The sequence below is a fragment of the Eptesicus fuscus genome, chromosome 10, assembly GCF_027574615.1.
Source record: "Eptesicus fuscus isolate TK198812 chromosome 10, DD_ASM_mEF_20220401, whole genome shotgun sequence".
In the NCBI taxonomy this organism is placed as follows: Eukaryota; Metazoa; Chordata; class Mammalia; order Chiroptera; family Vespertilionidae; genus Eptesicus; species Eptesicus fuscus.
Window position 1 is genome coordinate 61,396,461 of NC_072482.1, and position 17,164 is coordinate 61,413,624.

The 17,164-nt window shown below is 45.3% G+C and overlaps 1 protein-coding gene across 1 annotated transcript in view; it reads right to left on the reverse strand.

The window, feature by feature from the left end:
- METTL24 (methyltransferase like 24) overlaps nt 1–17,164 on the reverse strand; it is an 81,282-nt gene that overhangs the window by 50,627 nt on the left and 13,491 nt on the right. The window contains exon 2 of the mRNA XM_054722560.1: nt 1,268–1,366. Coding sequence (XP_054578535.1) covers nt 1,268–1,366 — 99 coding nt within the window. The remainder of the gene's footprint in view (nt 1–1,267; nt 1,367–17,164) is intronic.

A 17,164-nucleotide genomic window follows, 5' to 3' on the forward strand; every position in this document is an offset into this window, starting at 1 on the left:
GACTTCCTTCTACCTCTAAATTAGCCTTCTAAGGATCTAGAAATGCATTCTCTCCCGTGGATGAAAAATGGGCTTTGCTGCCAGTGAGGTTTGGGAGGAGGAGTGGAATGCCAAGAGCCAATGGGTTTAAGGGACATCAAAGAACCAGGGTCCCCAGTGGCACCCCAGCAGCCAGTGAGGCTTGCTGAGTGGGCCTGCGCCTCACAGACAGCCTGAGTTGTTAATTTACTAGCACCTCTCAATTCAGGGCGAAGTTTCCCCTCTGGCCTCGATTTCCTCTTCTCTCTCTCTCCCCCCAGGATCAGGCTACTTGAGAATGGAACCTCCTGATTAATGTGTCAAGAATCACAGACTCTCCTTAATGGACGATCTCTCTGCCTGCTCAGGGCACCGACGCAGCCTGCTGAGCTGGCCGGGAGCTGCCACAACGTGTTAAGTCACGAACACAGGCCAGTGCTCAGTAATGAATCAAAGGGCCCTAGAGAACAGAAAGCCTCTGGATTCATAAGCTTCTCCTTGGACTGCCTGCGGAGTCTCCTCTGCTCTCTGGCCTGGCACGTCCCTGTCTGCCCAGCGTCTGTGGCAGAAAAGCAAGCAGGCGGAACCTCCAGATAACAGAACGAAGCTTGAACCTCCTCCGGATGAGGGTTTTGTCTTGTGACACACTCGACTGCCTACTCACGGGCGCAAATCTGTCTCTTCAAGTGGTTTTCCAAAGCAATTTTCTAAAGTGGATCCTTACAACACATCAGGATGAATCATGGAAATGTGTCACGATGGCGGTGCTCCTGGAAGGGAGAGGATGCTGAAGGGCACGGAAGGCACCCTTATCTGCCTCTAAGAGAGCGGATACAGGCAAGCAGTGACGCCCCAGAAACCATGTCCCTCTCAAGTCCCCATCAGGAGTCCCTGGAAACCTCCCCACCCCTCACCGACAAATCCTTCTTCAAAAGGGGCAATCAACCCTAACCGGTTTGGCTCAGTGGATAGAGCATCAGCCTTCAGACTGAAAGGTCCCAGGTTCCAGGTTCGATTCCAGTCAAAGGGCATGTACCTTGGTTGCGGGCACATCCCCAGTAGGGGGTGTGCAGGAGGCAGCTGATCGATGTTTCTCTCTCATCGATGTTTCTAACTCTCTATCCCTCTCCCTTCCTCTCTGTAAAAAAGCAATAAAATATATTTTTTTTAAAAAGGGGGGGGGGTGGTAAAAAGATAAAATCAGTATCTTTTGCATCATCTCCAAACCCCCTTGCGCATGAAACACAACCTGGGTGGTGCTGATATATCTCAGGAACCTCGAGGCTTCTTCATCCAGGGACTGAGCAGGGCCTGCCCAAGGCTGCAGGTCTATGTGCCACCGGGAACCCTGCGAGAGAGAAAACAGAGGTCGGTGTGTAAGCGGGGAGGAGTTTGGGGGTGGGGCTGGAAAGACTTGCGTAGGAGACGGGGCGACAAGGCTGCTTATCCTTCACGTAAAACCAGTGGCCTGCAAAGCAAGCCCGTCTGCACGCAGGGGACAGGCAGCTGGTTGAGAGCTGCTGTCACTGAGGCCACATCAGTCACAGGGAGACAAATGAGGCCTGAGGAAGCCCAGGAGCAGGCTGAGCAGAGATGGCCAAGACGTCCCCCGGGGATGCTGACTCTTCTGATCAAAGGCAATCTCCGCTTGGCCCCATTCGGCTCTCTCAGCGGCAGCCTTGCATTACACACGCTGATCCCATTCAGAAGAGACACTCCCCTGGTTTCCAGAGCTTAGTGCCTCCGAGATATGTGCCTCCCTATGGGCGAGTTTCGTGGTCTCACACCATAATGCCTGAAATCTTGCGTTTTGGCACCTTCCCCTGCACAGGGAGACAGAGGGGGCAGCAGGGAGACTCGGTGGCGCCACCCACTGTTCCAGACCTCCTGGCCTCTGGGACCTTGGACATGTGGGCGAGGAGGGCTCACCAGCAGGGCTGGAAGGGTAGCCTTCTAACACTGTGAGGCGGCCCCCACCTTTTAGCAGAGAGCAGGTGGAGCTCCCTGAGCAGAGTGGCTAGAAATAAACCCTAAGGCCCCTTTTGTAGAGTGGTGGGGTGGATGAAGGGTTGGGGGAAGGCAATGGTCTAGAACAGTGGTCGGCAAACTGCAGCTCGTGAGCCACATGTGGCTCTTTGGCCCCTCGAGTGTGGCTCTTCCACAAAATACCACATGCGGGCGCGCACGGACAGTGCAATTGAAACTTCGTGGCCCATGCGCAGAGGTCGGTTTTCGGCTCTCAAAAGAAATTTCAATCGTTGTACTATTGATATTTGGCTCTGTTGACTAATGAGTTTGCCGACCACTGGTCTAGAAGAAACAAAAATGGGGACCCCCTCCAGTCAACAGCAAGCAATAGTCATGAGTCCTTGCTAGAGTTCAAAGTTCACCTCCTATGGTTCTTAACACCTGGAAACTTCCCGGAGGCTCACTTCCGAGGGGTGAGTACCGTGTTCGGGGAAGGGCTGGGGGGCTGGAGAGGCTCAGCTGTTGGCAGGGGACGTGTCCAGTGTCAGGGAAGACCTTGGGTGTCTTGGCACAGGGTGCAGAGTGCTTGGGCTGGCCCCCTCAGATCCCTTTTATGGTGAGGAAAGGGGGCAGGGAGGGTTCTGGGGACAAGATAAAGAGACCATCCAAGTATATACATTGTTCTCCAGTTAGGTATTGTTATGGTCTGAGTGACTGTGCCTTCCCCCACCCCCAATTCATCAGGTGAAATCCTAATGCTCGATGCGATGATCTTAGGGTGTGGGCCTGTGGGATGTGATTAGGTCATGAGGGTGGAGCCCTCATGAATGGGATTAGTGCTCTTCTAAAAGAGGCCTACAAAGCTCCCCAGCTGCTTCGGCTTCCACCCTGTGAGGACGCAGCCAGAAGGAGGCAGTCTACAGCCCTGAACCGAACCGCGGTGGCACGCTGATCTCGGGCTGCCAGCCTCCAGAACTGTGAGCAACACATTCCTGTTGTACATAAAACCACCCAGACTGTGGTGTTTTGTTGTGGCGGCCTGAACAGACTAAAACAGGTATTAGGGCAGGAACCGTCTATCATCCAAAAAAGAAACCTCTAAACAGGTTAGGCCTGAGATGCTTTAGTGCAGATGTGGTTTGTTGCTCCTGGCCAGCTGGGTGGCCTAGATGACTTGGGGTTAAACTGAAAGCAAGAAGTGGGGGAGCACGCAGGTTAGTCAGGGTGAAGGCAGGTATGTGGGCGTGGGGAAGAGGAGCAGAGGGTCTGAGATACATGCAAACCCTTTGTAAGCAATAAAGGCTTGTTTCAGGTTAGGCACTGCTGACTCATTGCAGAGAGCCCCTGGGGTCCACACAGGTCTGCACCGCCTCAGCGTGGCTGAGCACCCTGCAGTCCTTGAAGAGCCTTCACTGATTTCCCACTGGCTGACTCTTCCTTAAGGCAAAGCCGGTGCCACGGGCATGCAACCTGCCTAGTCTTCGAGGCTCATGCGTGGCTTCAAGCTCTGCTGACGCTCTCTTGAAATTCTTAATATTTGAACAAGGGGCCTGCGTTTTCATTGTGCACGAGGCCTTGCAACTTATGTACTCAGTTTTCCCTGAGGGGCACCTTTTCTAGAAAAGCAGCATTTTCTTACAGCTATGCTTGTTCAGAGAGAGTCTGAGCACATTAGCTCATGTATCTTCCTAGTTAATATCTTCTCCCCTACCTATTTTTTTTCCTTGTGAATTTGTTTTTATTGTGATATAGGGGATGGGCCAGGAAATTCCACCCCCAACCCCCATTTCCCCTTTTCCTTTTCTGAATTAGATGTTGATTATCATTTGGTCCAACAATATTTACAGCGCGCCAGCCACTGGCCAACACAGATGTGAATAAAAAACCTGGACTCCCCAGGAGATGCTCACAGTCTGGTGGGGGAGGTGAATATGTACAAATTGACTTTGATAGGGAAATGCTGAAACACTGGGGAGAGCTATTCTTTGCAGGAAACGATTTAATTATGAAATCATAAATGATAAGCCCATTTAAATACAAACGCCTCCTAGTTTTGCTTGGTCACATTCTTTTTGCATAAAATGACAAAGAGTGACTTCCCAGGTTGCCACTGCTGTCAGCGCAGCAGCTCTGTGGCATGCCTGTTTAGGCTGGGGCTTAAAGATTCCCATGGCATTGTTGTGGGCCTGCTCCCAAGTGCCCCTTGGCCCCAGAGCCTCTTGATGAAAATGATAGAGTTCACCCATTATGGTTTTCCTCTAAATCAGGGTTTAGACTTTTGCAGGCCGTACAGTTTCTGTTGCAACTCCTCACCCCCGGTTGTAGCTCAAAAGCAGCCTTAGTAAGTCAACAAGTGCTCATGGCTGTTTCCAATAAACTCATTTACAGAAACGGGCAGCAGGCTGGACTTGGCCCACAAGGCTGTCGTTTTCTGGCCCCTGCTCTGTTTGATTATAGTTTGGAGGTAGAATGGTCTAGAAGAGAGTGTTTTTCCTTTTTGAAATAAGGCAAAAGAGACAGATTAATTGAGAAGAATTTAATAGACTCTTTGCAAAGGTGCAGGCAGGATTTAAGGACACCAAGAAGGAACAATGCAATAATATTTGTGGTAGGTAGCACCACAGAGCCCTTATAAACCATAAGAGCAAGGAGGGGGAGGAATTTTGGGAACCCAGAGAGGGAATCTATGTGGAGAAGGCCCTTACTAGAGGAAAACAGAGGAACATAGCCAATCCTATCATATCCAGTCCTATTACATACCCACCCCAACTGTCACACCCAACAGGAAGGCAGAGAAGAGGAAGGCTGTAGTTGGTCTACACGGGTCAGTCTCCAGGGTGCAGAACAGGAAGGGCAGGGTAACAGAGTGGACCGTGAGGGGTCAATGGAAGTTCTCCTGCACAGCATCCGATAGTGAACCAATATGGTGAAACTATGGAGTTATCTCGAGGATTCACAAATAGTATCCTTCATGCAATCTGATATTTCTCATTTCCAACTGAGTGCTGGCCATGACACTGTAGCTGGAACAGTGAATAACATAAGTTGAAAGATCTCAGGTGGGAATATAATGGAAACACACAGCAAAGAGATGCCCTCAGAAGTTTCTGCCTTACTGCTTTGGTTGAGCTGTTTAAAAAACATTTCACATAATGTTCCTATTGGAATCAGTCTGACAGTAATTTGTGATTATTTCCCCAAGGAAACCACTAGCTTTTATCATTTCTTTCAATTATCATTTGTCTTAATTCTTAGCGCACACATCAATATTTGTCCTTCAAAAAAATCCCACAAACAGAATTTTCTGAGCATCTTAAAACATCAATGGCCAGTATTTAATAGAACAAGACAAAAAAATACTTTTCTTTTAAAATTTTATCTTTATGATTTCGTTGGAGTAGGCAGTTAGACAGGCATGAACAGAACAGGAAAAATAGGCCAGGTACAGAATTTTACCAGGGCAGAAAGTCTCAGGTGCCTAGCAACGGGCAAAGTGTGTAAAAACAAGTATTAATAGTCTAGGACCTTAATCACAGGATATAACCTTTCCTCCCCTAGCATGTCGCTGGTCACATGGTTTAGACCCCCTGACCTTTCATATCGCTAGTCATTCTGTTTAGACCCCTTTACAGGAGAAACAAAGGGGCTAGAGATTAGCCTCATAAGACTCCCAGATAAAACCTTGCACAACCACTTCCTTAAGCATTAAGCCCTCAGGACAATGAGGTTCTGGTCAGCATCAAATAATCTTAGGAACAAAGCCTTGGGTCTATTGACCACAGAGACAGAGTTTTGGTCAAACTAGAGATAACATCTAGACTTTGGTTGTGTTTCAGCTCCAGGCCCAAAAAAAGCAGCAAAATCAGATAAAGGGATGCCACGGCTCATATCAAAACCAGATGTAATGACTAATGACTCCTCCCCTAGCACCAACCAATCAGTAAAGACCATGACTGTGAAGAGTCACACATGGAAATCTGATGAATATTCTATTGAGATCCTCCCCTGAGAAGATCTCCCCTAAAACCCCCACCTTTGGAAGATCAAGTTTCTTAAAATAAAAGACCCCAGTGTGTTCTCGTGCGCTCTCTCTCTCTCTCTCTCTCTCTCTCTCTCTCTCTCTCTCTCTCTCTCTCTAAAGCGTGCCCACACTTCTTCAGGGGAATACTATGGAGCACACCCCTCCCTTCCCCCCTCTTCTTCCCTCAGGGGCCTTATCTTTGCTTTCTTTTCCCTAAGCTCCAAGGGCCCTTCTTTTACCTCTGTAACTTGTTTCCTGAGTCCAGGTAGCCCCCCTGGCTCACTTCTTCTATCTCTGTGACTTCCTACATACATTTCTTATGTTAGAGTTCTTGACTTTGAATTCTTTCTTAGCCACACTCAAGAAGTGAGGTCCAACACTCTAACTCCGCTGTTAACAATTTTACCCCAAATAATTTTCTAAACTCCAGGGTCCACTATTGTCCATGTGCTCCAAATACCAAATGGCCAGAACGATGCTACCCCCATCACTCCTGGAAGGTAGGAACATGGATTTGCAGCCCTGTCTGTGCCTCTACTTCTTCTTCAGATGGTAAAGGAGCAGCTTAAGCAGAAGGTGGCTAAAAGTACTGTCATTTGGGGCTGGTCTGTCTGTCCCCTGCAGGCCTGAGCTCAAATGTCAAATGCAGCATAGACAATGAGTTACCACACAGAAGCCGCCATGTTCATGAGCCCCTGCAGAGATGGACTCATTTCCAGTCCCTGATCCTGCCCCCTATACCACTCATACAAGGGGGCCCCTCTCCCAGCATGAATCAGCATCTCAAAGAAGACTGGGTCCCAGATTTCTGAGGAAAGGGAACACTCCTCCCCACCCCCTTTTGTTTGTGAAGGCTTTAATTGGCACTTTCTCCAGGAAACATGCATTGAAAAGTGAGCTGGCTTCTTCTAATGAGGGGCAAATGTTTTAATTACATAGAAAATTTTCCAAAAATTAAGGACAGCAAAAGGTTCTACACACTACTAATCTGTGTGGTATGGGGCTATTTTGCAGACATCTGAGATTCTGTTTCACAAAGGATAAAGAGTGATCACTGAGTCAGTCCAAGCCAGTGCATAGAGATAATGGACTTGGCTCAAAAAGAATGCAAGAAGTATAACCATGAGGCTTTCAGCTATTTTTGTAATTTATGATATCACCATTAAATGTGTTTCTCAAAAAAAAAAAAAATAAATTCTTTCAAACCAAAGAAAATGAATTCCAAGAATTTACTATTAAAAGATAACATGAAGAAGAAAGCAATCTTTTAAAATATTCTTTTGCTTCCCAGCCTATAGTATTTATGCACATAATCCTATATAATAAAAGCCTAATATGCTAAGTGTCCAACCATTTGACCGTTCGACCAGTCACTCTGATGCTCACTGACCACCAGGGGACAGATGCTCTGACCGGTAGGTTAGATTGGGACTGGGTGAGATGGGCGGGATACGCCCCGGAACCCTCCCATGGTCCCTTTCTGGCCCTGATTGTTTGTGCACAAATTCGTGCACCAGTGGGGTCCCTCAGCCTGGCCTGCAAGGATCAGGCCAAAACCGGCTCTCCGACATCCCCCGAGGGGTCCCGGATTGTGAGAGGGCGCAGGCCTCTAGTAGAAATATATTAATTCAAGACCATAAACCCCAAACAAAACTGGTTGCATTAAAAAATTATAGAAAAAAACAACAGACCCACCCATGAACTAGAAAAGAGAGCCATTGATACTGCCTTCTGCAAAAGATTGCTTTGTCTTGAAATTTGGAATAACAGATTTCTTCTTCACAGTTTCCTGCACACCCTTGAATGACCTCACATAGCCCACGCAGAAACTGTCAAACTAAGAACAGTATGACCACCAGTTATACAAGCAAATTTTGTACAAGCATCTTTTTCCTTTTTTTGTAAAAACAAATATAAAATAAGCCAAAGAAGGCTTCTAATGATCCGTTCCTCTGAGTTTTCAATACCACAGTTCTTCAGGGATGAAACAGTATGATGAGTGATTGAAATGATCAGTTTCTTTATTGTGATGGATAATTGGTAGAGTGTTTGTGATATTTTTATAAAGTTTTAATATTCCCCCAACTACATTTAGCAAGCTCCTGAAAAGGTTGAGAGCCAGTAATTTCTGTTGGGAGAGACGGCTAACGACTGATCCTCTACATTATGGTTGTGCCCATAGGAAAGAAAAAGGTTGTGAGTTCTTGACTCAAACTAAACAATACACTGAGCGTGTGCTGATGTGTTGATGTTGGGGATGCCTAAGCTTCTTGGAGGAACAATCTCAAAACAAGCAAAATATATTTAATTTGAAATTTTGTTGCAATTTTGTGATAATTAAAAGCATCTGTTGGTGGGTAGGAAACAATGATTGAAAAAAAATTGTTTATTCCTTTCTAGAAAAAGAAGGGAATTTGTGCCAGTTGTTAGGGGAGGAGGAGGCATAAAATAGTGCCTGGACAGAACATGAATCCGGCCACAGCTGAGGGTTTGTGAGCATTGGCCACTACCTTTCTGGAAGGCCCTTAGATCATCATGGTTTTTAGGTCTCTGTTGAAGTGTGACGGGGACTCAGAGCGTCTCTGGGGTGGCAGCTCACATGCCTTCCCCTAGGCATTCTCATACAATTAGCCTTTTCCTCAGAGTCAGCCGGCTTAAAAAAAAAAACACAAGGGTCAGTTACACATTTTGTTTAAACTTCAGGTTCCCCATGCACAAATTTCATTTAACACATAAAGGATCTCAGTTTCAGCTCTGGGTAGGATGGGTAAGCACACCCCCACCCCGCGTCTCCCACTGTATGTAGCAATAAAACCTGGACAGAATACACGGAGCAATTATTTGAGGAATCTGAAAAGTAAATACTAGCAGGCAGATTGGGGGAAAAGACTAGATTCAGAAGACCACTCAAGTGGCAGTGAAGTCGCCATTGCCTTTTTCTTACGGTCTCCCACCTCCTGCCCCCTACACAAGGCAGACTCACAAGGACACGGGCATTGGCACAGACTGAGAGCTCCAGCAGAAGCCTTCTTGTTCAGGCTCCAGGAGGGAAGGAGTCTTCTAATGCTAAGGGAGTGGGGGAAATCCCCCCATCTTTTCTTCTCCTTTCTTTTTCTTTTTCTTCTTGCTTTCATCCCAACTCCTAAACAATCCCATTATGGTCATGGAAGTCACAACAGCAGCCACAGGTACCTAAAACTCTGAGGAAAGGGAAATTTCCTCTCTGATTTGCAGCTCAAGAGGGCAAGGTGAACCCCCATGAGTATTTTCTGCCCCTTTCTCCTAAAGGTTGGCCTTGAACTTGGGCACAGTCAAGGGAAGTGTGTGGCAAAGCATGGGGAAACTAAAGCCCAATCTTTCTAGCCAAAGGTTCAGAAAATGCAGGGAACCAGATAATACTGCGAAAATTGCAGAGAAGGAAAGCAACCCCACAAAGTGACTTCTGAAGCCCTGGGCTCAATAATATGATTCTCATTAATATTTCAAAGGCTTTGAGAACCGAGCTAATAGACAGAACTTTACCCAGGTGCCAGACCAATCACTGGGCGGCATGAATGTGGGATGGAGCTGCAAAAGATTGCAAACAGAACCGATACTGACAGCACAATCCATAGAAGCTGGCTGGAACTTGAGGCATGAACTGAACCAGGTCAATTTGCCTGTTAAAACACATATATCAACTTTATTTATAGTATGGAAACACAACTCAGAATCCCATAATATAATATTCAAAATGTACAGGATATAATCCAAAACTATTCAGAATGAAACCCAAGATGAAGACTCAGGAAAATCCCAATTAGTGTGGGGAAAAGACAATCAACAGATACCAATACAGACAGGACACAGATGTTGAAATTATCTGAAAAACTTAAAAGCAACAAATTTGAAAAATACTCCAAGAAGTAAGAGCATCCACTCTTGAAACCAATGGAAAGATAGGAAGTCTCATCAAAGAAACAGGAGGTATAAAAGCCAAATGAAACTTTTAGAACTGAAAAATACAATAACCAGAATAAAAATCTCAGTGGGTGGACTCAATATCCAAATAGATATGGCATGAAAGAGTCAGTGAACATGAAGACAGGTCAATAGAAAGTATCCAATCTGAACAACAGAGAGAAAAAATGATTTTGGGGGGAAAAAATTAAGAGTCTCAGTGTCTCTAATATGCAGTCATTGGAATCCCAGAGGAGGAAGAGAAGAAAAAAAATCAGTGCAGAAAAACCAACAACATTTAAACATATAATGGCTAAAAGATTCCCAAATTTGACAATAGACATAAACCTAAAAGATTTAAGAATCTGAGCAGATCCCAAACAGAAAAAATTCAAAGAAATCCATGCCTATAAATGTGATAATAAAACTGCTGAAAACTAAAGATAACAACAACAAAAAAGCTGAGTCTCTATTAATCTTCTGACAGACCTGCTAGTGGGCCAGAGTCAACATGGTTGGGTAGGAAAGGGCTAGCCAGCCCAACCCACAGGAGGCCTCTCACCTCAAGGTTCCTTCCCTATTAAGGGCAGGTCCCACCTCCCCAAGTCCATCTGCTAAATGTCTTTGGCAGCAGACAGTGCTCATGCTGAAACCCAAATCCAGAGCAGCATGTGAATCCTCTCCTCACCCACCTGCCATCTCTTCATCATTACAGAGTGTAGGCTGGGAGGCCAGGGACCAGAAATCAAATCAAATGCACTATAACTCAAGCAGGTCCTGATAACTTTTAGGAAGGATTAAATAAAAAAGAGAGAGAAACAAAGGATAGGGAGGAATAAACACTCAGCTCTAGATTTATTCTCTAGAATTTTATGCCAAAACACAAGTCTCCCCAAGGTTTCTCTCACTGTGACCCCGAGGCTGCTGGTCACATCCGTACAGCTGCCCTTAATGGGCCTCTCAGCCTTAGAGCCTCTAATGAGCATCTGTGGCACAATGTCCGGCAGAAAGCTTGCCAAGGGTAAAGCTCAGTGTTGCTGAGCAGTTTTACAGGGAAAATATTCAGTTCTAAAAATGGTTGCATACAATTATGTATATACTAGAGGCCCAGTGCATGGAAATTCATGCACTGGAGGGGGGTCCCTCAGCCCAGCCTGCCCCCTCTCACAGTCCAGGAGCCCTCAGGGGTGGGGGGCAACCTGGTGATCAGGGGAAGGCGACACCCCATCACACCTCTGCTGCTGCCACTGCCGACAGCGCAAGCCTTGGCCGGCCCTGGTTACTTGAGCCTCAGGCGGCCCTGGGCGGCTGGGCAGCTGCCATCTGAGGCTTGCCTGCACCTCGGGCGGGCCTTGGGTGGCTGGGGGGCTGAGGGGACTGGGGGACTTCGGAGGCAGATGCCCCGGCAGGGATGAGGGGACTGGGCACCACCATCTTGTGGCTGTGGGCACTGCCATCTTTGTGAGGGCGTGATGGTCAATTAGCATATTCCCTCTTTATTAGATAGAATGCATGCATGTATGTATTTCTCAGTTTTAAGTATGTATTCATTATTAATGAACTTTTTGTCATTTTCATATTGTCCATATTTTATACTGTCTATATTGCTACCCTCTGGTCCTTTGGATTGTGATAGAGAGTATTGGTAGCCTGAGTGAATCCTACTGGCAATTAGAGATAAGACTCTGGTTCTAGGACATTCCTCCCATGATTCTGTATTTATAGAACATTTCCTGCCTGGATGCACTGTGAGTTACAGTGCCTGACAAGTAGAAGCAGCCCAATAAATGTTTCTTTTTCATCTGTGGGAAGCTGCCAGCAGTGTAAAATAAGGCAGAGAGCTGGCCAGACAGCTCTGGAACCAAAAGCACTTAAGCCTCCAACCTAAATGGAAGTAAAGATCTACCCTCTTTATCACTCAGTGGCCCTTTTCAGGAACATGAAGAATTGCTGAAAGAAGCAGACCTTTCCGGAGGTCGGTTATTATTGGGTTTGCTGCTGTGTAACTCTCTGGACTCAGACTTCTTTCATGAGCGAGAGTGGCAATCGCCAAAGCTAGAAGTGAAGCTGCCAAAGTAGCAGCTGACCCTGGCCCCGTCCTCTTCCCTCATTTTAGACAGGAAATAACCAAAGTAAAGGGGACCAATAGCGCAAATACACACAGTAGATCCAAGCTGATAAAAATTGTGGCCACGTTTCCGAATTGTATGGGGAAGGGGGACTGACATTCATTGCATTAAAGGAAAACAAACTTCCTTCCTCCCACATGGAAGGACTTAGAAAGCAAAAAGGCGATAGTACCCAGCAGACAAACTATTTCTAGCTTTAAATTTACTTATTTTGTACCTGTAGAGAATCACTGTATTCAAAGAAAACTTACGGATAATCGGCCAACTCCTTTATATTAGAATTGAAGAAAATGAAGCTCAGAGGAGTGAAATGACCTACCGGAGTCACACAGGTGGGAGGAGGCAGGGATGTGGCTCAGACCCAGACCTCTAGGCAGCTAGTCCCATACTGTTCTGCTACACCATGATGCCTCCCACCCAGGCCTCAGAGTTTTATCTTCCCATACATAATTTTCCTTTTAATATAGACATTACATGCCCAATAGCAACTTCAGAAGGGATTCCCAGGTAAAAACCGCAATAGATGTCTTGCACTGATACATTTACGAACTTCTTTAATGTATATGATAGAGAACACACTAAAGTGTTCGCCAGTGGCTCTGAAAATGTCATGGATGATGAAACTTCAATGAGTTGAAAGCAGGATTAGAATGTGGCAGGGGAAAGGATTCAGGCCTTTCTGATAAATGGCAATGGTATGTCTCCGTGGGCACGAGGTTGGCCTTAGTCCTTGAATGACAGCAAGAAGCTGAGTCTTCCCCCACTCCTAACCCCCACTGGATGTAGCATTAGCAAGATATAAAGGTTTGCTATTTAATCCACTGAAATGTTGAGGACATTTGTTACTGCAGCATCACCCAGCCTATCTTGACTGATACGGGTACCTCAAAGGCACTGGGTAAAAGATGGTTATCATTATCTATGAGCGCATCCCCACAGAACCTTCCCAATGCCATACCATCAGAGACTGGATGGTAGGATAGAACAGACCATTGGTTATGGAGATTCTCCATTAGGGAAAGAAAATATTTATAACCAAAGGCAATTCACTGCCAAGATAAGACTCAGAGAAGCAAGAAATGCTCAGATAAAGACTATAGGACACTCTGATTACAAAACAAACCCTGCTCTGATCTGCTTCCTAATGCATCCTGCCCCTAACGTACTGTGCCAGACTTTTTCCCTCCCATTCAGAATTACCTTATCCACTAATCAGTTCAAATTCCACGCTTTATTCAGAGCACAGTTCTAGTCCCACGTACTTCCCCCAAATATCCCAATCACTCAAGCCTCTATGATGCGCAAAATAAACTATGCAAAGCAGGTGCTTCACAATTATTGCTTGTGCTTCTCATTTTACACTTAAGCAAAGGTTTGGTAAAATCTGTTTCAAGTGTGTCAATCTTGTTTCTCTCATCAAACTACAAGCCTTGTGAGGACACCATGTGTTTTACTTGTTTTAAACTCCCCCACAGAAATGACTCCTAAAGACATTTTTATATTGATTTAAATGCCAGAGAGGAAAGAACATGATATAATTCTTGGGATTGAGGACAATTTTTTTTATTACTCTGGAAGAAAGTAGGGAAATTCACTAGCTGACCTTTTTAGTAATACTTTAATCTAGCTAAATATAAATACCCTTTATTTATTTAGGTGGGAATAAATTATTACAAACTCTAAATGTGTTTGATCCAGCTTTGTTCAAATTAAAATAATAAAATAAAACCAGAGTTGACAAGCAATTTAGCAGGAGCCCTGAGAGATTCTAAGAAAGCACTGTTAAGAATTTCAAACATTTCATTAAAAATTAACGTTTGTTTTGATAGATTTAAAAAAAATCTAGCAATTAGAAAATGTAAGCTAAATCTGTATACTAGTATATTCTATACCTTGACATTGTGAAGTTAGGTTTACCCAAATCTATTTGTGAAGAAGAGCACAGAGCTTTTCTGTAAAATGAAAGTCTGTTTTCATAATTCCAAAGACTGTTGGCATGTAACCTTGAAGGTATAAATGTTTGTTCATGTAAATTTTATTTGATAAATGCAGAGAAACTAATTGTTCAGGTAAAGGTGAGAACAATGTTTCCCATGGAGGGCTGATCCCATAAAGCCTTGCAGACATCGACCTTCTGACCACAACGGCCCTGACCCAGTTCGAATCACTCAACCTGCACAACGCTGTGCAGATTCCCTTAAAGGTGAGTCCGTGCATTTCTCCTGGTAGGAATTTATTTTACACATAAAATTAAGTAACTCCACCCCACTCTAAGCCATGGTGCACACTTTTTATTTCTTCAATATGTATTGCAGTAGAAGCACTCCACCTGTCTCTACAAAACCCCCGGGCAGACTAACTGACTCACAGCATGTTCTCCACCTGTACACTTCCGCTGCCACCAGACCAGCTATAGTTAAATTAAAAAATGTGAAGGATCACTGCTCTGAGGTGAATCTGAGTCCTCACTGCCCTGGTTGTCTGCAGCCCAGAGGACTGCGAAGCCGAGCTCCAGCACCCCCTCCACAGAGCCCTCCCGTTGTACTTCTCTTTCTCACTCTGTTTTTTTCCTACTAAACTCCAATCTGTTCCTATTTCTCTGCTTCTATTTTTAAATTGGAAAAGTTTGGTTTCAACATAGCTATAATCTAAGAACTCCTAGGATAAAAGAGAAAATTAAATTTTCAATTTCTCTTACTCCACTTATCCCATTCCTGTATGGTTTTGTTATTTTAAAACAATATGTTTTTGGTAAACTTTAAGAGTACTTTTAATCTGTTTTTCCTATTACGCTAATGACTTGACCAAATATCTGTGCCTTTATTTTAACTACCAGCATCCCAGCTTGCCTATTTTTTTAAAAAAGCAAATTATATATCAATATATGTATTTTTTTCTGTTTCTGTCCCAACACATCACCATCACAATGGAGGATACAAGGTTGTGTGTGTCACGGGGGCTCCAATCTGTGCTGGTGATTTGGTTTTATAAATACGAACATGCCTTGTCCAGGAGGAAGGCCCAGGCACTCAGATTTTCCAAAACAATTCTCTGTATCCAAGGTACCCAAGTAAATGCAAGCATTTCGGCTTCAAAACTGATGTGGCTGCCTGCTCCTGATTGAGGTTGATGGCCTCTAAGTGAACATTAGCTAACTAAGCCATTTTTTAAATTTCTGTACAAAATGAATATTCACTATTCAAAAGAACATTCCTTATCATAATTATATAATCAGATCCAATTTGTTCTTAAGCAAAGTAAGTCATGTTTGAAATTCCAACCTGACAAAAGAGCTAAAAATTAATCTCTAAGATATATTGGTTGGCTTAGAAAATACCTAACATGCCTTAATATCAAACCTAAAATCTAGAGTAATCAACATATTTTTCTGAGATCCAAATTTCAGCATGGAGATAGCCAGAGGATAGAAAATGGAATAAAAATATTAACTCTGACTTCAGCGAATGGGTTACAATCTCTATTTACCTTGAACCAGTTATTTAACAAATTCCCTCCTGGTGAAATGGAAAAAAACACCACCTCACTCATAAAGCTATTATGAGAACCACTTGGGATAACAACAGAGCAAATCTTTGTAAGCTGGGAAGAGTTGTGTAAAAGCAAGAGATTGATATAATTACTGCTCCCTTTAACACAATCGCCCTCCTAAATGTGGGTAAGAATGAAGGCCAGAAAGAAGAACCAAGGGAGCTGAAGTCTAAGCAGAAGAAAAACTCACTCATACAAAAGATGCCACCGGATGACAGGTGCATGGCCACATCTTCTGACAAATCCCTGGTGCTCTGTGTCCGTGTTTGGTGCAGAAAGCTGACGCACTAGGAGGCCAGCAAGCTCACAGGGATGGCAGCTTGAGGCTGTCCCTTATGTGGTCACAGCAAGCTCCTGGGTCCCTACTGCAGGGCTGCATGTGTCTGGCTCTGCAGTGCCTCTGCCAGGCCTGAGAAGCTGTTGGGAGAGGGAGCATGAAGTTCACCAGGTGAACCTCTCCTGAGGGGCCAAGCCAGGTGCTTCCTAGAGAAGCAAGCATGTGGACTCGACGTTTCTGCTGAGCATGTTCATCGGTGAGCACCACCAGGCTGGGGCCCCAGGGCTCTCTCACAGTTCATCTATCTCTGAACAGAGAAAAACATGTGCTTTCACAACTGTCATTCACTCTATGGGCGTCGGAGAATGGTTTAACTGGGATATAATTCACGTACAATAAAATTTACCATTTCAAACAATTGGGTGGCTTTTAATATCCTATCTAATAAAAGCGTAATATGCAAATTGACCATCACTCCAAGACACAAGATGGCTGCCCCCATGTGGCCAAAGATGGTTGCCCCCATGTAGACACAAGATGGCTGCCACAAGATGGCTGGCAGGGGAGGGCAGTTATGGGCAGTTGCGGGTGACCAGGCCAGCAGAGGAGGGCAGCTGGGGGAGACCAGGCCAGCAAGGGAGGGCAGTTGGGGGGGACCCAGGCCTGCAGGGGAGGGCAGTTGGGGGGGACCAGGCCTGCAGGGGAGGGCAGTTGGGGGGGACCAGGCCTGCAGGGGAGGGCAGTTGTGGGAGATCAGGCAAGCAGGGAGGACAGTTAGGGGTGACCGGGCTGGCAGAGGAGGGCAGTGTGGAGCAGGAGAAGGAAGCAGTGACCAGAGGTGAAATACTGAGCTAGGAGTAGGAATTCTGAGACAGTGACCAGAAAATGTAAGCTCCCGACATTACCAGGACACTGGAGGGGAAGAAAAGTACTAGATCTCTCCCAGCACATGGCTCAAGCCATTTTAATGTAAGTGTTAAGGGAAAGGCTGACTCCAGAAGCTGGAAAAGATGGAGTCTATCTGCCCAACCAGCCCATACTTGTTTTAGAAAAGGTGGGTAACAGCCCTAACTGGTTTGTCTCAGTGGATAGAGTGTCTGCCTGCGGACGGAAAGGTCCCAGGCTCGATTACGGTCAAGGGTATGTACTTTGGTTGCGAACACATCCCCAGTGGGAAGTGTGCAGGAGGCAGCTGATCGATGTTTCTCTCTCATCAATGTTTCTAGCTTTCAATCCCTCTCCCTTTCTCTCTGTACAAAATCA